A 24,872-nucleotide genomic window follows, 5' to 3' on the forward strand; every position below is an offset into this window, starting at 1 on the left:
TAGAGGAAAAGGAAGAGTACTACATGTACAACCACCTGGATGGCTACTAGGTGACATGAAGCATCAGGAATGTGTCTATTTCAAACAGTGGAAAAAAGGACTAAAAAAGAAATTTCCAGCCAAAGTCTATACAGTTTGTGCTGCCCACAGAAAAAGAAATGAAACAATGCATACCTGCAAATTTTGTACAGTTGCTCTTCACAGAGAGAAATGTTTTACACAGTAGCATACATTGCAAAAGTCCTAGGAACCTTTGTTTATATAAGGGGAAGTCAAATGAAAACCAAACACCCAAAACAACAGGACCATGGAATGGCATGACATGACATAATGCACGTGCATTACGACATTTATCTCACTGGAAGAGGATACGATCAACTCCTGTTTCATAGAACACGGCTGGCCTTGGACAGATCCACTATCGCAGCCACTCTTGCACTTCCTTGTCCGACTTAAACTGCCATCCACACGTCTTTCTTCATGTTGTCAATGATGTGAAAATCACATGGCACAAGATCTGGGCTGTACAGATGTTGCAGTGATTCTCAACCAAATCGCTGAAGCACAGCCTTCATCCAATTGGTTGTGTGGGGGCAGGCGTTATCGTGCAACAAGACAATTCTGTCTGACAGCATTCCGGTACATTTTGACTTTATGGAGCATTACAGTTTCTTCAAAATGTCTTCATAGCAATGTGGTTCCATGCTCGAGGAACTCTACGAGTAGAGGGCCCCCTGCACTCTAAGACAAAAGTCACTATGACCTAACTGGAATTTACGTGAAAAATTAGGATTTTTTTTTTTGTAAAAGAGATGTGGGGTATTTTCACTGTTGCTTTGCTGTTTGCCCTCTAGCTGTAGGAATACTGTCTAACAGAACCATCCTGTTGCACAAAAAAACACCCTCACACAGCCTATCAGACAAAGACTACACTTCAGTGATTTGGTTGGGAAACACTGCAACATCCTCTGCACAGTTCAGTTCTTCAAAGTGTGATTTTGGAAGTGCAAGAGGGGTGAGGTCGTGGATACACCAGTGGCCAACTGCAATGTACTAAACAAGGATTGATCATTTTGTCTCCCAGTGGGATAAATGTCTTAATGCATGTTGTGATCACTTCTGAATGGAACCATTCCATTGCCCTGCTGTGGTGAATTTTTGGCTTTCATTTGACTGACCCTCAAACATAAGTTCCACGCTAAATACAATACATGAAATAATAGTAACTGTAAAGGGCGAGGTCTTCTCAATAAATGGCTCAGTGCTAATATCTGCAAAGTGTCTCTGTGTGTCAATGCAGTACTACAAGCACAGCAACAATAGTAAATTTTTTGACAAAAAAACAGAGCAACAAATGGACACTAGAGAATTAGGTGTATTTTTGTTTGTGTGATGTAATGCATTTATGGTCATGTGCACTAGTATTGTGGATAATGATTTTTTACATGTAGTTTACAATTACATCACAATTATAGTTTGAAAAAAGTGGTAAAATTCATTAAAAATTGTTTCATAATGTTGAGAAACGTTTTATGTTCATACACTGAAAGTTTACAATAAAAATTATGCAAAGCTGATGAGATGTAAACTTGTACATGGTTACATGCAAAAACAACAGCTAGCCACAAAAATGTCATTTAGTGTAATCAAACGACACTACTGAAAGGAGATCAGAAGCCTCGCTGAACCTTAAACAGGCCCTGATGTTATCGAATACATTATTTAGCCATTTCATACAATCTACAGTATAGCAAGATTTGCAGTAAGGACTAAGATCAATGTATAGCTGGGAAATCAGATCTAGTTAATTAAAAAGACCCTCACCTTTTTATGAGGGGGGGGGGGGGGGGGAGACTTGCCCTTATGGTGTGCTCCCATGCTTTAGTGTATGTTCATAACTACCTAATATTGTTCAGCTTCACACTTCACAGAATACTTCAACTAATTTTTTGATTCACTTAACAACAAATGAGACTCACATATTCACCAACTGTATAGCATATGGACCTTTCAGAATTGCATGACTGCCACAGGGTGTATGCCATTCCACACATTCATCTTCTGGCTCACCGTCGACCATATCTGCTTCCACATTTATAGCTCCCGGCCTCAGCACCTGTGAACAATTTACTCACTGTATCTCAAAAACTTCAATTTCTATTTTCTAACACTGTCTGAAACACTATTTCAAAACAGAGTTCATTTTCTGGCACATCATCACTAACGCAAAAATAGGCCAACTGCTACTCTACAGTACCTTATCATGCTTTGTTAGTGCATTGTGACCCCTTTATGTAGGCTGTTCCAACTCTAGTGCCCACCCATGGGAAGCCAAGTACACTTGGGCAGTGGGGAGCAAAAAGCTGACACCTCAGAAGTCAGACAGTCGCAGACATCCACATGAATACTCCATAAGCCACAGTAAGGTGCCACTACTTGTCATTTCCCCTCCTGTTCCACTAGCAAATAGAGCAAGGGAAAAACGACTGTATGTAAAGCTCCAGATGAGCCCTAATTACTCGTATCTTATCTTCGTGGTCCTTACATGTGATCTATGTTGGTGGCAGCAGAACTGTTCGGCAGTCAGATTCAAATGTTGGTTCTCTAAATTTTCTCAACAGTCTTTCCCACAAAGAATGCCGCCTTCCCTACACGGATTCCCTTTTGAGTTCCCGAAGCATCTCCGTAACATATTTTGTTCAAATCTACCAGTAACAAATCTAGCACCCATCCTATGAATTGCTTCAATGTCTTCCTTCAATCTCACCTGGTAAGGATACCAAATACTAGAGCAGTACTCAAGAATAGTTCACACCAGCATCATTTATGTGGTCTCCTTTGCCGGTGAACCACTCTTTGCTAAAATTCTCCCAATGAACCAAAGTTGACCATTTGCCTTCTGTACCACAGTTTCCACACGCTCATTCCACCTCATATCGCTTTGCAATGTTAGGCTCAGACATATAAACAACTTGACTGTGTCAAGCTGGATGGTAGTGATACTGTATCCAAACATTACAGGTTTGTTCTTCCTACTCATTCGGATTAACTTACATTTTCCCACATTTAGGGCTAGCTGCCATTCATCACACTAACTGCAATTTTTTTTGTCTATGTCGTCTTGTATCTTCCTACAGTCACTCAACTTTGACATCCTACCGTACACCAATGCATCATCATCATCATCAAACAATCACAGGCTGCTGCCCACCCAGTCCACCAAATCATTTATTTGTATGGAGCAGTCCCATCACGCTTCCCTGGGGCACTCCTGATGATACCCTTGTCTCTGACAAACATTCGCCATCGAGGACAACATACTGGGTTCTATTATATAAGAAGTGATCCAGCCACTCACATATCTGTGTACATATTTCATATGCTCGTATCCAAATTTTACTCATTCAATATTTCGGGAATGAGACAACTTAGTTATTTGTAACACACTTTGCACATAATATCAAACCTTTACAGAAACTTTTTCTTGCTGACGACCACCACAAAATGATGAAAGGAGAAATTTTATTGCTTACTGCATTTTTCTGATGTGACTTTCAGTAAAACAGTCACATCAGGCATATCATGACATTTACATTTATTGCTTCTTTGCTACTATCTCTGTTTGCAACACTTTCAGGAGACAGTATCCACATTTGCTGCTAAAGTACCTACAAAATTATATCATTGTATGAAACATATCTCAGGAGATATAAGGGATGGAGGAAATGGAGAGAGAGAGAGAGAGAGAGAGAGAGAGAGAGAGAGAGGAAATGGAAAGGGAGAGGGGGAAAGAGGTGATGGTAATAGAAAAAAAAGAAGTGGAAATGGATAGAGAGAGAGGGAGTCGTAGACGGGTAAAGAGACATAGGGAAGGGCAGATGGGCAGAGAGAGGTGGTAATGGCAGGTGGACACAGAGGGGGGGGGGGAGGCAGTTGGGCAGAAAAGAGAGGGAGGACTGGCAGTGGGGTGAGAGAGAGGGGGGGGGGGGAGAAGCAGGAGATGGAAGTGGACAGAGAGAAGGTGGAGATTTAAAAAGAGAAGGGCAAGAGGGAAAGAGAGAAAGGGGACAAGGAGACAGACAGAGGGAAGGGGGAGAAGGAGACAGACAGAGATGGGGTCAGAGGAGATTGACAGAGAGAGGGGCAGAGAATATGGGCAGGGAGAGGGGAAGAGGATGTGGGCAAGGAGAGGGGAAGAGGATGTGGGCAAGGAGAGGGGAAGAGGATGTGGGCAAGGAGAGGGGAAGAGGATGTGGGCAAGGAGAGGGGAAGAGGATGTGGGCAAGGAGAGGGGAAGAGGATTTGCAAAGACAGAGAGGCAGATAACTTGGACAGAGAGGGTGGCAGAGGATGTGTGTAAGTGAGAGGGAGAGGGAGAACATGGACCAATAGAATTGAGATAAAACACTAGGTAGGAGTATCAATATTTCAGGAAAAGATAGATTGCTACTTGCCATAAAGAAGACAACTTATGTTGCAGACAAGCACAGGTAAAACACACCAACAAAAAGCTTTCGGCCACAGCCTTCATCAGCAAAAGAGAAACACACACCATTCATACATACAAGCAAGCACAACTCATGCACACAAGACTGCCAACTCCGGCAACTTGGGCCAGAATGGGATGAAAGGAACAATCTGGATGGGGTAGGGAAGGAGAAATGATAGTAGTGAGCAGATGGGGGAGAGAGGAACAAGGTCTGGCAGTGTGTGCAGGGACTGGAATGCCAACAGGCACAGCATCAGGAAGTTGTGGGCCAGGGAGTTGGGGGAAAAAAGTGAAAAAGCACAGAAGCATGGACAGATGGATGAGCCCGTTGGCAAAGGGGGGCAAACGGAGGATGGGACACGAGAATAAGGAGGGGGTGGAAACAGTTGGGGGGAGGGTGTGGGGACAATAGGTTACCGTAGGCTGGGTTAATTACGGGAGTGGAGAATGTGTTGTAAGCATAACTCCAATAAACTTAGTTAACAAAATATGGTGGTGGAGGAGAGAATCGAGATGACTTGCATAGTGAAGCAGTCACGGAAATTAAGCGTGTTACATTCAGCTGCACAATGCTCCACAGGGTGGTATACTTTGCTCTTGGCCCCAGTTTGGCAGCGTGTAGTGATTCAAGAATTTCTGTGTAAATTCTAGAACCACTCAGCCTTCTACAGTCTCGAACACGTGATATTCTGGATATGAGTGTGGGATGGTAGAATTCTACCTACTGTGTATCACATGTGGCTTAAAATCAGTCGTGGGAAGGAAGTACACACGGCAGATGAATGGCACCAACAAGTACATGTTGGGCAATCCGTAGATGTTTTAGTGAGTGTGTAAGGAAGAACAATTGAGTTTATACGCAGCACTGTCCTTATTGGGTCACTGACTACTGTTATTAAAACAAAGACAGTTGAAAAATAACTATTGGAAACTCTTGACGTAACCTTGCTACAGGCAAGACTTATTTTCTGATTTATGTTAAGAAAAGTTATGGCACCAAAGCCAACTTTCTTTTAACTGTAATTCAATTTGTTTCTGACGTTTGACTGTACGAGAGACTTACCGGAAATTATATATTTACGTTGAAAGTGGGAGTTTTATAGTGTATGGAAGTCAAATACATTGCTAACTGATTTTTTTTATTCTCGAATCAGAAACATACAAATTTACAGTAGGCATACACATCAATATATATATATATATATATATATATATATATATATATATATATATATATATATATATATATAAAGAAAGATGATGAGACTTACCGAACAAAAGCGCTGGCAGGTCGATAGACACACAAACAAACACAAACATACACACAAAATTCTAGCTTTCGCAACCAACGGTTGCCTCGTCAGGAAAGAGGGCAACCGTTGGTTGCGAAAGCCAGCGCTTTTGTTCGGTAAGTCTCATCATCTTTCTTTTTAAATATATTTTTCCCACGTGGAATGTTTCCCTCTAATATATATATATATATATATATATATATATATATATATATATATACAAATTGTATTTATATTACATGTGCCCAGTACTTTGCAACCTCCAGGGCGCTTGGAGTGGCTTGCAGGAGATCAATCTTCGTGCAGGATGTAGGGCACAAAAGGCACTGGAGCATGTGGCTTGTGGTTTGTTGTTTGTTCTTGTCCACAATCAATCACAGGACGTATTTTCTGTTATGAAGCCCCATCTCTTCAGGTTGTCTCTGGATCGTCCGACTCCTTATCGTAATCCGTTTAAAGGTTTCCACACCAGTCAGCTCTCGTTGTGTCCGGGTGGTAGTTCTTCAGCTTCTGGCGTCTGCAGGTGAGGTGTCGACTTCTTCCATAACTCCAGCCTTGCCTTCTCTGGTGAAATAGTGAGCTTCTCGAATGTTCTCAGGAAGCTCTTTCGCGATCTCAGCCGTTGCTGTGGTGGATTATGTCCGTGCAGTGGATGGGCACTGTCCTGTTCCATTTTCAGTCTCTCCTTGTTGGCAGCCACTGTTCTGCGTATCCATGGTGGCGCTATTCCAGCCAGGCAGTAGAGCTTATCAGTTGGGGTATGTGTTAAGCAACCTGTGATCAACCTGAGAGCAATTTTGAGAGCAATGTCTACTTGTCTGGCATGCAATGACCTGTACCAGACTGGAGAAGCATATTCAGCAGTAGAAAAGCACAGTGCCATTGCAGAACAGCGAATAGTTTGTGGATGTGATCCCCACTGTGTCCCCGCTAGTTTGCGAATTAGGTTGTTTCGAGCGGAGATTTTCATTTTGGTGTTCTTGCAGTGAGTTTTGAATGTCAGAGTTCTATCGAGAGTGACTCCCAAGTATTTATGTGCATGATGATGCTGGAGTTGGATGCCTGACCATGCAATATGTAGCTCACGATTAGCTTCCCTATTCCTTAAATGAAAGGCACACACTTGTGTCTTCGAAGGGTTAGGTCTGAGTTGGTTCCGATTGTAGTAGCTTGACAGTGTTCTAAGTGCTGTTGTCAGGTTTCTTTCCACTCTTTCAAAGCATGATCTCTGGTAGCAAGGGCTTGGTCATCTGCATATAAGAATCTCCTTGTGCCTGGGGTCAATGGCTGGTCGTTGGTATAGATGTGTGGAGCCAAGACGCTTCCCTGAGGTAGACCATTTTTCTGCGCTCTCCAGCGACTGCGTTGTCCTTGAAATTCAGCAAAAAACCTACGGTTTTGGAGGAGGGTGCTGAGTAGTCTAACAAGGTGGACGTTGTTGATCATCTTATATAGTTTTGAATGGAGTAACCGATGATGGACAGTATCATATGCTGCTGTGAGATCCACGAAGACCACGCCCGTTACTTGGCGGGTTTCAAACCCATCCTCTATAAACTAAGTGAGATTCAAAAGTTGCTCTGTGCAGCTTCTGTTTGGTCGAAATCCTGCTTGTTCGGGTATGAGAAGAGGGTCTATTACTGGTAGGATTCTATTCAGAATCATACGTTCGAACAGTTTATAAAGGTGACTCAAAAGGCTAGCTGGTCTGAAATTCTTGGGACGATTTGCTTCCTTTCCAGGTTTCAGAAGAGCTATCACCCTGCTCTTTCATCAGATCTTTGGTATTTGGCACTGGTTCATGCAGTTGTTGAAAAGCTGCAGGATCCACTTTCTTGTTTCTGGGCCGAAATTCTTGATTTGCTCCATACGGATGTCATCTAGACTGGATACTTTACCAGTTTTGTTAACTGATGAAAAGCATAGTTTGCATGTCTAATTATTTCATAAGTAGAAAGAGTCTAAAAATTCCTGTACCTAGCATTATTCAATGGAGAAGAAGTCAAGAGGGATTCCAGCAGCTGGCTATCCAGTAAAGAAGAGTGGCTGCAAATTCCCAGTAAAGAAGTGGAAGGTGGTTTGGGGAATAAACCGAAATAACCCAGATTCACACTCACACTTTATAAGTCAGAAATGTTATAATGTGGCGATTTGTGTGAAAGAATCAAGAAAACAGGAAATTTTAGTACAAAACAAGAAAAGAAGCTGTTACGTGTTGCCGTAGCAACCAAACATAATAAGACAAGGGAATTACTCCGAGAAATTGGAATACATTCAAGTTTCCAATGGAGCAAAATTTAAGTGGAAAAACGGTGAGGAAATGAAAATTCACAACGATAAAAACAGCAAAGAAGATTTCAATGTATTTGTCTAAGAAGAAGTACCTATAGAACACTTCAACCAAGAAGATCCAGTGCGAGGAGTATACAGCTCTCTCACACATCGCGGGGATGCAGACGCGGAAACCATCACACATCCGATGCCACGGCACCAGCTGCTGTTCACCGGTGCTTACCTGTCTCCACATCCACTCACCTACGCAACAAGAATTCTACGCCAGGTGAGCATGAAACAAAACTTGATTACTTTAGTACAAAGTTGTAGAAGATACTGTTGAGTGAACTTTTATTGTGTAATTATCATATTTAAAGTTAGTTTTAAATGCTTACAAGAGCTAAGGCATATAAAAGTATGGAAAATATACAACAGGTTGGGGAAACTCAAGACCCAGTAATGGATATGAAAATCAGCAAAAATCAAAGCTCAGAGTCTTAAGTTAAACTCATTAAATTCTCAGAGTGTGACTGTAAGTAAAGAACTAGACTTAGTAAATTCTCAGTTAAATACCCAGAGTGGAGCTTTAAATGCTCAGAGTGAAACATTGAGTATTCAAATGACAAATTTAGGTTTGTTAAACACCAAAGTCGGCTCTCAAAGCAAAGACTTTAGTTATCTATGCAAAGGCATGGGTGCTTTGAAGACTGAGTTCGATACAACAAGTAATAAAGTAGAGAATTTAAAAGTAGATTTAAAGAATGAGTTGACAAATTCTCTGACCACTCATATAAATCATATGTTTACTGACCTTAGTCAGAAACAGAGTAACACTTTTCAAGATTTATCAAAAAGGTTAGAACTTAAAATTTTGAGAGCAAATGAAATAATGTAGAATCCGAACTTACTAAAAAGTTAGGATCTTTTGAAAACGTGTACAATGTACAATGTTAAGTATAATGATTTAAGGCAGGGGTTGAATAATCTGAAAGAGAGTGTAGATAAGCGAAATGAATTAATGCCAGTCACCCAATCGCACATTACAGGTGTCAATACACGGGTAGATAATGTAGAAAGAAATTTCAAAGAGAAAATAGCTAACTCTGATATTATAAATGTAATTAGTTTGGAGGAACAATTTGGAGAAATTATAGATCGAAAGGTTACCAAGAGTATAACATCCGGACACATATCGCCTATTCCTTCTTCCCAACGTAGTGATATCAGGAAGGGTATGGACAACCTATGGAGATACTTTAAGCTTATTGAAGATAAAGTAGAAAAAGGGTAACTTCACCTAATGTTGTATTAACTAGTGAAGCAGTGACTGATTTGCAATGGGGAGCTAATTCAGTGTTATCGAGACAATTCCCTAAATTTAAGCCAGACGGAGATGTACATCCGATCTTAAAAAGATTTAACCAAGCTTTATCAAAAAATTGGGGAGATTCCACGAAGATCGAATTTGCTTTGGGGTACCTTCTAAGGGAAGCATCAGAATGGGGAACAGTAAATGTTGAGAATTTTTCCTCTTGGGGAGACTTTCAAAAGAAATTTAATGAGAAGTATTGGTCTGCCAGTGCTCAAGCAAAGTTAATATCAGATCTGTGGGACCCAAAATATTATAATAATACTTGGGGAGCAATAAGGAAACATTCTGATTGGCATTTAACACGAGCAAAGTATTTAGATACGCCAATGGAAGAAGAAGGATTAGTACGTATTTTAATTAGATGACTGCCAATCTACGCGAGAAAAGACATCTTGTCTTTTGTTGACACACTTGATGCAACAAATAAGGACCGCAACAAAACTTTACACCAAAGTGAAAGTTTGAGCTACAACAGAAATAGCGGAAATAATTTTAAAAAGCACGAGGCAAACTTAGCAAAAGTACACCAGTATAGTAAGAAAAGTTGTAACGACAATTATCAAAAGAAGCATCCACCTTCAAATTTAGATCCGGTAGCTTCTCAAGAATTTATAGCGAGTAACCAGAAAACACAGAATGGGACTGTAGTATCTCGTTTCGGTAACCAACCCATAATTAGTAGTAATGAGGAAAACAGTGTTCGATCTGGATCCAGGGCCAGTGCCCAGGTGATGGAGATATATTAGGAGACATTATTCCATATAGGTATGTTAACTTTACACACAAAATACCCACAAAGGAATGGTTGCTGCTTGAAGAACCAATCTTAGCTACTAATAACCCACAACTTATAATAGCAGGGACAGTGGAAACATCCGAGGTTAACATATTTATAGAGTCAGTAAATGAGATATCACTCATCTCAAATGCATTTTTTAACTCGATACAGAATAAACAGCACTTACCGTTATTGCCAGTGACTGGAGTATACATAATCAGGATAACGGGAACAAAAAGTAAACTTGTAAAATATGAAACTCAAGTGAACTGTAGTACTGGACATACGTTATTTCGTCAAACCCTATTAATAGTAGAGAATATTAATAGAGATGTACTGTTTGGTTTAGATTGGTTGTGACAGTTTAAAGTCATCGTAAACTTTGACGAACATCATCTTTGTTATGGTAGAGGGGACAGTAGATGCTGGACGCCATTTGTAACAAATAGTTGGTTGGTTGGTTGCTTGGGGAAGGAGACCAGACAGCGTGGTCATCGGTCTCATCGGATTAGAGAAGGATGGGGAAGGAAGTCGGCCGTGCCCTTTCAGAGGAACCATCCCGGCATTTGCCTGGAGTGATTTAGGGAAATCACGGAAAACCTAAATCAGGATGGCCGGACGCAGGATTGAACCGTCGTCCTCCCGAATACAACAAATAGTCACATTGAGGAAGAAACAACTGAGTGTCGGTGTCTACGATCAACAGCTACAGCACAATTATCACCAAAAATCGATAATGTGGATCAAGTAACACATTGAACTGATATACAAGACAAAGTTAATGTATCCCTAGTATTAACTGATCAAGAAAGACAAGATTTGTATAAAATTTTAAAGGAGTATGAAGTGGTGTTTTCTGATTGTCCAGGTAACATCAGCGACTTTATCTGTCAGTTCAAAATCAAAGATGACACTCCATTCTTTTGCAAACGATATCCAATACCAATGATTTTGAAGGAAGCAGTTCGAAATGAGATTAACAAAATGATTGATAATAATATTACAGAATGAAGTTCCAGTGTAATGAATAATCCTCTGGTCATGGTGAAGAAAGCTACAGGTGAGGTACAATTAGTCTTAGATGCTCGAACATTAAATTGACATATAGAAACAGAGAGAGATCGAACAATTAATATCGACGAATTGTTATCCAAGTTTGAAAAGGCGAAATTCTTTAGTACAATGGACTTTATCCGGGATATTGGCAGATACAATCTAGAATCCAAAAAGTATACAGCCTTTTTGTTTGATGGAAAATCTTATCATTTCAATGTATTGCCATTCAGACATAATATCTCTGCGTCCGTTTTTATACATGCGTTAGATGAAGCAATAGGGAGAGATTTATTGAACGATTTGATAATATACATAGATGATATCTTCATAATATCAGCTACTTGGGAGGACCATTGTTTAACTCTGTGCAAGACTGAAAAAATTTAAAGAAAAAGGTATTACGGTGAAGCTCTCTAAATCGTTTTTCATGCACTGAGAACTTAAGTTCTTAGGTCATATTATAGGCGTAAAGGGAATTAGACCGGACCCTGAACACATAAAAGCTATCAAAGAATGTCTGCACCCCAAAAATGTAAGACAATTAAAAGGATTTATAGGTATGGCCAGATACTATTGACGGTACATACGAGGACAAGAGTCAAATGACCCGAGACTTTCAAGTTTATTAAGAAAGGGAGTACCGTGGACTCGGGATCAAGGTGCAAATGATGCATTTGAAAACGTCAAAAAAGCACTTGTTGAGTCACCCATATTACATCATCCAATTATGGGCGAACCATTAAAATTTTCGACATATGCATCTGGTTACGGTGTTGCTGCCAAACTTTTCACAGCTACCGAAAAGGAACTATTGGCGATTGTGTGGAGTATTCAAAAGTTTCAAACACTAGTATGGGGATCATAAATCCATATTTATACAGATCATCAAGCTTTATCCTTTCTGATGCGTAATCAATTACTACACAGTAGGTTGATGCGATGGATGCTTTTCCTACAGAAATACGATATTAAGATACGATACGTAAAAGGTTCCGAAAATATTGTACCTACTGTTTTATCATGGCTACCCAACATCATTGTAAAGGAAATGGCTCAAAGAATAAGAGCGAATATCCATCATGATCCTTAATAGATCATAAATTGTTTTGGAGAGACAGCATAACATCACAGTGTTGGTGCTTATGTATTCCGAAGGTAATGGAAGACGAACTTGTGTGGTATGTTCACACATGATATGAGCACTTCGGAATCAAAAAATGAATATCCCATATGAATAAGTTTTATTATTTCAAGAAACTAGGTCATAAAATAGCATATTTGATTAGAACCTGTGAAACTTGCCAGAAAGTAAAAGAGAATGATACTCACGCGAAACACAAAATGTATCCTATTATTCCTAAGTCATTACACGACATCACACCAGCAGATTTTTTTGGACCAAATCCACATGGAGAGGTAGGAGTATTATATATTTTGGTTATCATAGACTGCTGGTCAAAATATGTTAAACTATATCCCATTACAAGAGCAAACATGCAGACGGTTATACACTGTTTACAACAATACTTTCTAGAAGTAGGTAAACCAAAACTGTTTCTTAAGGATAAAGGACCACAATTTGTGAGTAACGAATTTAGAGAATTCCTAACTTGGGAAAGTATTCGACAAGTGTTAATATCCAATTATAGCCCATCATCAAATCTATGTGAACAAGTAATGGAGGAAATTGGAAAATTATGTCATACTTACTGCCATGAAAAACATACTTCGTGGGCAACAAAAATGAAGGACTATGAACTTATCCTAAATGATAACCCCATTTATTGACTGGGTTGACACCTTTAGAAGTTATAGGCAAACCTTTTATAGGAGAACCTCTAATTAAGTGTTTTAATTGGCCTAAACAACCTAGTGTCACAATTACGAAGTAAATAAGGAAATAGTTTCTAAGAATTTAATTGAAAAGGTGCTACAAAGAGTAAGTAAGCATAAGGGCTGTGGAACCTCAGTACTAAGTTGATGACTTTGTTCTTATAAAACAACATCTTCACAACTCGACTCTGAAGAAAGAGACTCATAAGTTTTTCCAAAAATATGAGGGACCGTACAGGGTACAAACGGTGATCCATCCTAAGACGTTGTTTTTAGTAGATCCCACAACTGGATTAGAGAAGGGGAAATACAATGTAAAGGATGTAAAATTGTATATCCCCCAGGGACAACATCTGAGTTAACGGGAGAAGTAACAACTATCGGATGCCAAGTTGTTTTCAGTGTTTCTTCCAAAATAGTTTTCCTGCACTGAATTCCTTTAAAATCTAGAACTATCCTGTAATCTTATTGCTTAAAAACTGGATATGACTATAAAATAGAGAACAACTAAAGAGAATCACAGAAAAAAGTGATATCTAGACAAAATTAATTGAACAGAGTAATATATTTGTGGAAAATTTAATATGATGACTAGCTGAACAACTGTTATACTGTAGTGTATAGATTTTCTATTTTGTATAGAGTATTTTATACCTTTTATGAGATGTGATATAAATGGGAGGGTTTGCATATTTTTCTTTTATTACTTCTCATTTGAGGACCTGTCTATTTTTCCCCTCTTTTCATATTCACAAACTTCTATCGCTAAAATCCTTCCTTATTTTTGTGTTTACTAGAAACCTATATCTTATCTTTAGATAAGAAGGCCGAAAAATCAGACTACACTAACACACATCCACATATACACAAATATACACTTCTACATAAACATTAAATTACATAAGACAAAGTCTATCACCATGTGAGAACCGCCAGGTGTTGTAGGGAAAATATGTGTACATATGTAAATATGGACCCATATATAGGAAGCTATGACGGTTCTACATCGAATGTGCATAAGAAGAGGTGCGCATCAACAAAGAACAGTGACAGTTCTAAATAGAGATTAGAATAGACACAATGAACTCCTGCACAAATAGAGCCAAAAGCATATAAGTTTATGGAACGAAAATGCTACATAATGAACAACTATAAAGTATTAAAGAGTAATGGATAAATCAGAAAGAGGCTTGAGGAAAGAAAGAAAATGAAAGTAGGAGAGGAATTAGTCATGTTGATCATTAAGAAACGTCAGTATAATAAATACTTTGATGAACTGAAGGATAGTGGGATGTAAATAGTATATGTAGACATATTATCTATTGAAAATATGTAAGTTCATAAGTAGAAGAGGACTCTAGGGAGTAAATGATATATTACAGAATGAATGCGAAGTTTAAGATAGATTTCTATCTTTAGCAGAAGATATTTAATTATGGTATACATAGAAATGTATACTAGGGTAATGAACTGTGAGGCCTACTCAGAAAGGATAAGGGGGGTGTACCCAGCATTCACCAAGTATAAAGGGCAGGCATATCTACGTGGAGACAGGATGATCTGTGGCCTAAAAATAGGGATGTTTTGTAAGGGGCGTACCTACCAGAATGGAAAGAGGAAATGCTCTCATAAGGACAACCCACAAGCAAGGAATAGGTGCTGATCCTAAGAGCAGGGGTAGGTGCTGATCCTAAGAGCAGGGGACAGTATTGTGACAAAAGTCACAAATTTTATAGGGATTATTCTAGGAAGTATGAATTCTATGAATGACTAGCATTATTATGATTCATGGAAAAGCTGACTAAAACCATGAGTACATGCTCATGTCTTAATAACAAAGTAAAATAAGAAAAGAGTAGAGAAACAATAAGCAAAAGATTGTTCAAGAGAGGACAGAGAATTGTTATTGAAAGGAAAGATACATATATAAACATATGTAAGAAATGTATATTGTTAAGATATGAAATGCTATTATGAGTGATATTATTTGCATAATTATTATGTATAAAATATTGCATGTTCAATCTGAGGGAGGGATATGTAGTGATTCGAGAAATTCTGTGTAAATTCTAGAACCACTCGACCCTCTACCGTCTCGAACACACGATATTCTGGATATGAGTGTGGACTGGTAGAAACCTACCTACTGCGCATCACGTTTGTGTGTGCAGGTTTAAAATCAGTCGCGGGAAGAAAGTAGACACAGCAGACTAACAGCACTGACAAGTACCAGTCGGGCAATCTGTAGATGTTTTAGTGAGAGTGTAAGGAAGAACAGTGGAGTTTATATGCAGCACTGTCCTTATTGGGTCACTGACTATTGATATTAAAACACAGACAGTTGAAAAAGAACTCTTGGAAACTCTTGACATTACCTTGCTATAGGCAAGACTTATTTTCTGATTTATGTTAAGAAAAGTTACGGCATCAAAGCCAACTTTCTTTTAACTGTAATTCAAATTTTCTGATGTTCGATTGTATGAGAGACTTACCGGAAATTATATATTTATGCTGAAAGTGAGAGTTTTATTGTATATGGAAGGCAACTACATTGTTACCCGACGAAAAGCAAAGTTTGTTATGTCTCTTATTTCATAAGTAGAAAGAGTCTAAATATTCCTGTACCTAGCATTATTTGATGGAGAAGAAGTCAAGAGGGATTCCAGCAGCTGGCTATCCAGTAAAGAAGAGTGGCTGCAAATTCCAAGTAGGTCACCTCGTAAAGAAGTGGAAGGTGGTTTGGGGAATAAACCGAAATAACCCAGAGTCACACTCACACTTTAAGGCAGAAATGTTAGAAATGGCCGTTCATTCTAGTGGACAGCTGGTTGGTAGTGACATCAATATCACCAGTATAAAAAGCTGTGGAATGATTGCAGCAGAGCATCATAATTACCTATCATGCCCTGAAATGAGGGACATCCCACCGAAGATCGTTGCCACCCCTTCTAAAGCGGTGTTCTGTCACCCACCCAACCTCCATGACATCTTAGCCCGTCCCTTTCCCAATCCCAATCCCAATCCCAATCCCTTGGCATAAGAACCATATCCCTGTGGAAGACCCGTGAGCAAGGCCTGCCCCATCGACACACCCAGCACTTCTTTTTCCAACCCTGTCACAGGTTTATCCCACCCCATTAAGGGGCAGGCCACTTGTGAAAGCAGCCATATCATTTATCAGATCTCCTGTAATCACTGCACAGCTTTTTATTCTGATTACCAACCAACTAACTGTCCACCAGAATGAATAGCCACCGCCAAACTTTGGACAAGAACAAAGTAGACCATTTTGTGGCACAACATGCAGCTGAATGTAACATTATTGATTTCAATGGCTGCATCACTACCTGAGCCATCTGGATTCTCCCCTCCACCACCAGTTTTTCTGAGCTGCACAGATGGGAGTTATCCTTACAACAAATTCTCCTCACCAATAATTAGCCCAGCCTCAAACTACAGTAGCATGCTGGACCCACACCCTCCACCCAAAAGTTTCCGTCCCCTCAGTCCTATCACCTCCTCTCCATTCTCGTCTCCCACCCTCTGTTTGCCACCTTCTGCCTACATATACACCCATCTTTCTCCATTCCTCTCCTTTTTTGCCCACCTCCCTGCTCCACAACCTCTCGATGCTTTACCTGTTGCCATTCTAGTCCCAGCACACTCCACACGACAGCGTCACTCCCCCCCCCCCCTTCCCCCCACTTGTACACTACTATTACTTCCTCTTCTGTGCCCCATCCAGACTGTTGCTTCCATCCCACGTGATAGTTGCATTCTTGCCTGAGCTGCCAGAGTTGGTGGTCGCGTGTGTGTGTGTGTGTGTGTGTGTGTGTGTGTGTGTGTGTGTGTGTGTGTGTGTGTAGCCGAAAGCTTTGTGTAAGTGTCTTGATTGTGCCTGTCTGCAAATTAATATGTCCTGTTTATGGTAAGTATCAATCTATCTTTTCCTACATAACTGAAATAAATATGCATCAGGGTAATGCCAGGTACCCAACTAGTACTTTACTAATACACTGGACACAGGACAAGTCATATCACCCCATTATTACTAAAAAAAAATATTTCTTCAAGTTGCTAACTGCACGTTCTGTATTTTGTAGCTCTATATATAATATGTTTCAGGATAACTGGTAATTTGTATAGACGAGTTTAAAAATTCATTAAAAAAAGTGTAATCTCTGCAACACTAAGGGATCCTCCTACTCAAAATAGACTCGACAGTTTTAATGTGAGCATGTTACATGTAAATCAAAAAGATTAGTATTCATGACACTGTTGCCTGAATTCAAAAAGACAGCAATCCTGATCTGACTACCCATGGCTATAGGCTATACAAGTATTTAAAAATGATGTCACAAATATTTACACAATTTGAATATGCCAACATGACACTGCTTCACTTTATTATTTTATGGAAATGTTCTTCCTGCTCATGAATAATATCATACATACTTCCATAACAACGGTGTACCAGTGTTCCAATGAACTTCAAGAAACTGGTATATTCCCAGGTAAAAATACTTTTTTTTACATGGAATTAAAACCTATATATTGTGTTAACACTGTATCTGTGATACCACCATCAGCACATGCAACATCTTCACACAGGCTAAAAAAACTTCTACATGACCATTAACAAGACATGTCAAAAGTTGCAGACAGGCACAATTGCCATTCAAATATAGCTTTTGGCCACAGCCTTTAATTGTGCCTGTCTGCAGCTTGACATGCCTTCTTTATGGTAGGTAGCAATCTGTCTTTTCCTAAATTGTTGATATTCCTACCTGGAGTTTCCACTGTTATCAAACTTCTACATGAAATTTTCCAAACTGTAAATTTCTTATTAGTAATATTTACTCTGCCATAAAGGTAGACATACCATGGAGGACATGAATGCTTCTGTGTTGATTTGAAATGTAATGCAATAGAACAAATTATGTAATACAGTCCAGTTTCAAGTCATCATGCAAAATGGTTTTGCATTTTTTAAATGGCTGAATATTTCTATTTAACACTGATATCATAACCTCATAACCACAATCACAGTTTATAACTGGTAGTACCTGAAAAGAACTGTGTGAGCCTACGTCTTGTGACAAACTCATTTTAGACAGGAGATCTTTGAGATTACCTGTCTGCCTCTGGTCCTCAGTATACTCAACAGCAGAGCACTGGTGTGTCTGTCTAGATTAACAGCCCAATGTGAAGATGATAGATGTACAATTTAAAGGATCCATACATACTCCTCATGGGAGAGGATGGACAAGTCTTCATGTACGGCAGCAGAAATTATCGCCGGATGCCGGTTGATACCAAGTTGACAGCTATCAACCACAGAGATAACCCAAAGCAACCAGCCATCTTCTGTGATGACAATCAGAACAGTTGACTACATAAAATGAAAATCATAAGAAATTCTTTCTTGTAAGCAGTTCTGCGCTAGCCATGCTTCCCTTTACATATAGCACAGAATAACAAAGGTGTTTAATCTTCTAAAAAGAATATAAATGTGTTCGCCTTGTGATTTATGTGGAATTTGATCAGATGGAGATTTTGCAGTTCATACATGAGCCTCCATCATTGATCTGAACTTCAAGACTGTAGCAGGGCTTCATATGGAGGACATGGACAGCATCTCTGCATTTTTGTTTTCTTGATTAATGTGCATAATCCCTAACTTTAAATGTGGCAACTGAAAAGCAACGAAAGATACAATACAGTCCAAAGTAGCATTTTAATCATATCTCCTAGAGTCTCACTGTCTGCACAGGTGTAAAAATTTATATCAAGTTTCCTGGGCAATCTACCACTGGCCTGTACCTGGCATTACTGTGCTTTTGTCCCTTCTTTTGGGCATCCATGGACCATATGTGAGCCAGCTATCTTGTTTTTTTGGTCCAGGTGATATGGAATTTCACTTAAGTCGTCCTGAGTATAGTCTAACTGAAACAGGAACAGTGTATTCATTGTTGTTTCTGCCTTGTGACCATGGAGTAGACTGACTGGGATGAAGCCTGTAGTGTGTTGCATCACTGTGGAATATGCGGAAGTCACAGCAGGCAGTAATGTATCCCAGTCTTTGTTAAACATCAATACACACTGAGGGCATACCACTCATCTGTGGATGGTAGGCAGTTGTCATGCTGCGGTTGATGTTGCAGTGTGAAATTACCTCTGGTACTAGTCTTAACGGGAAAAACCTTACTCAATCAGAGATCATCATACAGGACACGCATGGCTTCAAAATAATGTCTTATACAAGGAACTTTGCAATTCCCAGAGCTTTGGCGGTCAGCTCAGCTTTGGCGGCAGCATAACAGGTGAAGTAGTCACTGCACGCTATTTTTCCATTGATTCACATTTATTGACTTTGGGAACCTTATAAGAGTTCAATTCCAATCTGGAGGAATGGCACTTCTGCACATGGAACTTGGCGCCCACCTCACCAGTCAACCTGATGGAACCTTTGTGCTTGGCAGCCAGCATACAGAATGGTGGTCCATCACAACAGTGAACTGTTTGTTAAATAAATATGAGGTATGATCAAAAAGTAACAAAAATCTTAATTCTGCGGGCTTTGTACATCCGAATTTCAACTTTTTTTATTTTGTTGATACACATGTTCCTGATGTATGTGTGCATTTTCAGCTATTTGAATATTTAGCTTACTGTTGATGATAGAAAAGGTTATATGTGCCGGAATGAATTTTCACTCTGTAGCAGAGTATGCGCTGAAATGGAAATTCCTGGCAGTTTAAAACTATGACCCAGACCGACACTCGAACTCGTGACCCTTGCCTTTCGTGTGCCAACGCTCTACCAACTGAGCTACCCAAGCACAACACACAACCTATTCTCACAACTCTACTTCCGCCAGTACCTCATCTCCTACCAGAAAGTCTCATATCAGCACACACTCCATTGCAGAGTGAAAAATCATTCTGGAAACAATTCCCCCAGGCTGTGGCTAAGCCATATGTCTGCAATATCCTTTACTAGTCTTGCAAGTTTCGCAGGAGAGCTTCTGTGAAGCTTGGAAGGTAGGAGATGGGGTACTGGCAGAAGTAGAACTGTGAGGACAGGGTTGCCAATCATGCTTGATTAGCTTAGTTAATAGAACACTTGCCTGCAAAAGGCACATATCCCGGGTTTGAGTGTCGGTCCGGCACAAATTTTCAGTTTGCCAGGAAGTTTCAGGTTATGTGTGTTTTCGAGTGCTCAGTGAATTTACACTTTTAAGAGAGATGGATCAAAGAATTTGCATTAAATTTTGCTTGCAGTCCAAAAGTACCTTTCTTCATTGTACAATTCTTCATCAGTGGCACAGAGCTGCCCATGTTGGACTGGTTCAGCTGTTCCTACACACGTACGTTTAGCGACAAGTTGTGGCTACTTGTGATAATCTGTCACCCCACATTGTCCTTGGCCATTGCAATTTTTTTATCATCACTAGTAGGTAGATTTCTTTAGTGAGGCTGAGTAGCTTTTTGTAATCTAAAAAAACCTTACCATTTAATTCAGCATCTAGATTGACAACAAACTCATCCTGTTGACGATAGTTGGATAACAATGACTTCAATGGCAAACAACCACCCAGAGAAATTTCTGTTCTGTATGCTTAATGGAGTACCTTTTGATTGTCTGGAGCTCTGATCTTCCACAATCTATAAATGGTTGTGAAGCCTGCAAGAAGCCCCATCCAAAAACAGCATTAAGACTAAATTCTGTTAAAACGACAAATTTGAAAGAGCTGTTGACTGGGTGTATTTCCCATTTGCAACCTTCAGCAAAATCACTTTCTTATTGCAGAACACAGTCTTCTTTAGCTGATGGTGATATGCATCCAAAATTTTAAAAAAGGAAGTCCCCCTTGAGTCTACCAGCACCTGGACAGGATGGCCATCGATGATGACGTCCACGAAATTTCTTGAGATATCAGTAAACGTTGTCCAGGAAGGATTATCATCTGCAGCAGCCTCACATATATAGAAGATTGCCTTGCTTAGCTTTTCTGTATTCAGCACTTTGTACTACAGTACAGTGATGTGCAATGGCTGGAATGTCCTGGGGAGCAACTTTATCAAGGGAATGGCAATGGGCTTCATCCCACAGGTTGACTATAATTGTCTGCAGTCAAGTAGCATGAATAGGACTGTTGTGATTGTTGATGTGTTGTGGTGTAGTAGACATCGTAACTTCTTTTTTTGCACGATCATACAAGTCCAAGGCATACACAGTGGAAACATACCTGGGAGTTGTCCTCAGTTCTACAAATGTCTGTTGTTCTGCGGGGCATTATACTTGGTGCAGGAGTTAATCATATCTGCATTGGTCAGATGCCAAGTTGTAGTTTGACAGCTACATCATAAATCTGAGTTGGCTAAATCTATTCTTCATGGAGTGTTCAACTCATGTTGGAGACTGGTGCTAAAGATCGGTACATCTTTTCCTCAACCGCCTGACATTTCTGGCTGGAAGAAACCGCTGTATCTCTTCTCTTATGACGTGGCCTATGACTGAGGTATGGTCACGGTGATCTTTCACCCTGCCATACGGGCCACATTCGGGAGTTAAGTTACACATGTTTTGTCCGGCTCTTTTCTCTGTTGCATTCCCTTGAGTGACTGGCACCATCTGATGATTCCCTTTCATCAAGAGTGAGCTTTGTTGCCTTCTGTCTTATTTGGGTTCACAATATTGCACAGGGCCAAAATATCCTGTAGCTAAGACTGTGTCATTTCCCCACGATGCCAGGCCCTATTCTTCAATTTTTCTTCTGCTAAGCAGACTTGCTGCTGATTATCATCACGTTTTCTTTAATTTGGCCTGGAATTTGTTCCCAGCTATCACACTTCTCTTCTTTGTTCTCTAACCACTGCTGGGTTGTGTTGTCCAAGTAAAAGTACACATTTCCAAAACACAACATCATTCCAACTGGTGAATTTGACGATTCAGTTGAATCCTTTAAGTCATTCATCAGATCCTGACCAGCATCTCCAGAAAACAATTATTGATGCCCGATGTCCATCCAACTTGGATTCCAGTACCCACCTGAATATACAGACCTTGGGAATGATTTACAGCTTGCATTCTGGTTTCTGTGCTTGTAGATGATGGTTATAACACTGCTTAATTGGAAGCACAGTGATGCAGGTATTTCGAAGAACCCATTGCCTCCACCAAACACCATCATGTTGAGACCACAAACAAGTCCAAATCTGATAGCAGGGTCATCAATGAAGAAGAACACTTAACACTGAAAGCACATTTATGACAGACACTAATGTTTTTTTGACAACAGAACTGCCTTTTGGATTGAGTGTGCTGCTCTTTATATGAACACAGAATATTCCAATGTTACAAACATACAAAATTTCAAGAACCTTCTAAAGTGATACATACTAAATAACCAATATTTGCTGCTGATCGCAATTGAGGTGGCGACCTCCAGCATGCCAGCAAGCAATGCTAACTGCTACAACAAATTGCATGCAGCACACTTCATGGCAATATAATCCCTGCACATTTTACATATTGTGAAATGAAACATTTTAATGTAATACTTGGCTGACCAGTGGTTCTTTAGAGCTGATTACGGAGAGGGGAGATTAGATTTTAACATTCTGCAGTGACAAAAGCCATGTGAGGTGAAACAAAAGCTCAGATTGAGAAGGGAAATTGGTGCGTCCTTTTAGTAAATACTATCCCAGTGTTCCATCGCAGAATTCAGGGAAATCAGTACGGCAATCTGAACTGCCGTCATGCAAAATGTGAGTCCATCTTGTTCAATGGTCTTTGCACTTGGCCACCACGTACATCACATGATCAACCTTTGTATATCCATCTTATGGAGAGACGGGAATCTGCCTGGATAGTCTAGTGCACTGAAGTGCTTGCATTTGGGGCACAGGGAGGCAAGCTGACACTGGATCAAATCCACTTCATGGATTAACATTGGGAGCTGGTGTGCCAGCCAACTTGGATGTTATTTTCAGGCTGTTTTCCACATTCACCACAGTTGATACCCATGTATCACCTCAGATACATGATGTGCAAACACTTTGAAAAATTATATCACAGTTGATTATGATTACAGTATTTGGATTCCTCCTCCGCTGCGGTACTGGGAGAGGGGTGGGGGTGGGGGGGGGCCTCTGCCAGTAGATTAAAAATGCCTTTGGATGAGGTGATCCCCTCACAACAACAGTCTATAATCATATGGATAAGGTTGATTCTTCACGAAATTTGGGAAGGACTGTACCATCTTAACCATGGAAGGGCACTGGGGAGGAAGGAAGGATAGATGAAAAGAGAACTCTATCCAGATGAAAAATAAATGAGAGGAATTTGTTCCCAATATTATGAATAACACTACTCTGTTGTTGTTGTTGTGGTCTTCAGTCCTGAGACTGGTTTGATGCAGCTCACCATGCTACTCTATACTGTGCAAGCTTCTTCATCTCCCAGTACTCACTGCAACCTACATCCTTCTGAATCTGTTTAGTGTATTCATCTCTTGGTCTCCCTCTATGATTTTTACCCTCCACGCTGCCCTCCAATACTAAATTGGTGATCCCTTGATGCCTCGGAACATGTCCTACCAACCGATCCCTTCTTCTAGTCAAGTTGTGCCACAAACTTCTCTTCTCCCCAATCCTCATTAGTTATGTGATCTACCCGTCTAATCTTCAGCATTCTTCTGTAGCACCACATTTCGAAAGCTTCTATTCTCTTCTTGTCTAAACTATTTATTGTCCATGTTTCACTTCCATACATGGCAACACTCCATACAAATACTTTCAGAAATGACTTCCTGACACTTAAATCTATACTCAATGTTAACAAATTTCTCTTCTTCAGAAACACTTTCCTTGCCATTGCCAGTCTACATTTTATATCCTCTCTACTTCGACCTCATCAGTTATTTTGCTCCCCAAATAGCAAAACTCCTTTACTAATTTAAGTGTCTCATTTCCTAATCTAGTTCCCTCAGCATCGCCCGACTTAATTCGACTAAATTCCATTATCTTCGTTTTGCTTTTGTTGATGTTCATCTTATATCCTCGTTTCAAGACCCTATCCATTCCGTTCAACTGCTCTTCCAAGTCCTTTGCTGTCTCTGACAGAACTACAATGTCATCGGCGAACCTCAAAGTTTTTATTTCTTCTCCATGGATTTTAATACCTACTCCGAATTTTTCTTTTGTTTCCTTCACTGCTTGCTCAATATACAGATTGAATAACATCGGGGATAGGCAACAACCCTGTCTCACTCCCTTCCCAACCACTGCTTCCCTTTCATGCCCCTCGACTCTTATAACTGCCATCTGGTTTCTGTAAAAATTGTAAATAGCCTTTCGCTCCCTGTATTTTACCCCTGCCACCTTCAGAATTTGAAAGAGAGTATTCCAGTCAACATTGTCACAAGCTTTCTCTAAGTCTACAAATGCTACAAACGTAGGTTTGCCCTTCCTTAATCTAGCTTCTAAGATAAGTCGTAGGGTCAGTATTGCCTCACGTGTTCCAACATTTCTACAGAATCCAAACTGATCTTCCCCTAAGCCGGCTTCTACTAGGTTTTCCATTCGTCTGTAAAGAATTTGGCGTAAGTATTTTGCAGCTGTGACTTATTAAACTGATAGTTCGGTAATTTTCACATCTGCCAACACCTGCTTTCTTTGGGATTGAAATTATTATATTCTTCTTGAAGTCTGAGGGTATTTCGCCTGTTTCATACATCTTGCTCACCAGATGGTAGAGTTTTGTCAGGACTGG

The 24,872-nt window shown here is 40.0% G+C and overlaps 1 protein-coding gene across 7 annotated transcripts in view; it reads right to left on the reverse strand.

The window, feature by feature from the left end:
- Positions 1–24,872, reverse strand: part of LOC126188203 (endoribonuclease Dicer-like) — a 425,024-nt gene that overhangs the window by 213,717 nt on the left and 186,435 nt on the right. For all 7 annotated transcript variants that reach the window (XM_049929751.1, XM_049929747.1, XM_049929748.1 and 4 more), the window contains one exon: positions 1,980–2,116. In XM_049929751.1, the coding sequence (XP_049785708.1) occupies positions 1,980–2,116 (137 nt within the window). The remainder of the gene's footprint in view (positions 1–1,979; positions 2,117–24,872) is intronic.

This window comes from Schistocerca cancellata, chromosome 5 (genome assembly GCF_023864275.1).
Source record: "Schistocerca cancellata isolate TAMUIC-IGC-003103 chromosome 5, iqSchCanc2.1, whole genome shotgun sequence".
Classification (NCBI taxonomy): domain Eukaryota; kingdom Metazoa; phylum Arthropoda; class Insecta; order Orthoptera; family Acrididae; genus Schistocerca; species Schistocerca cancellata.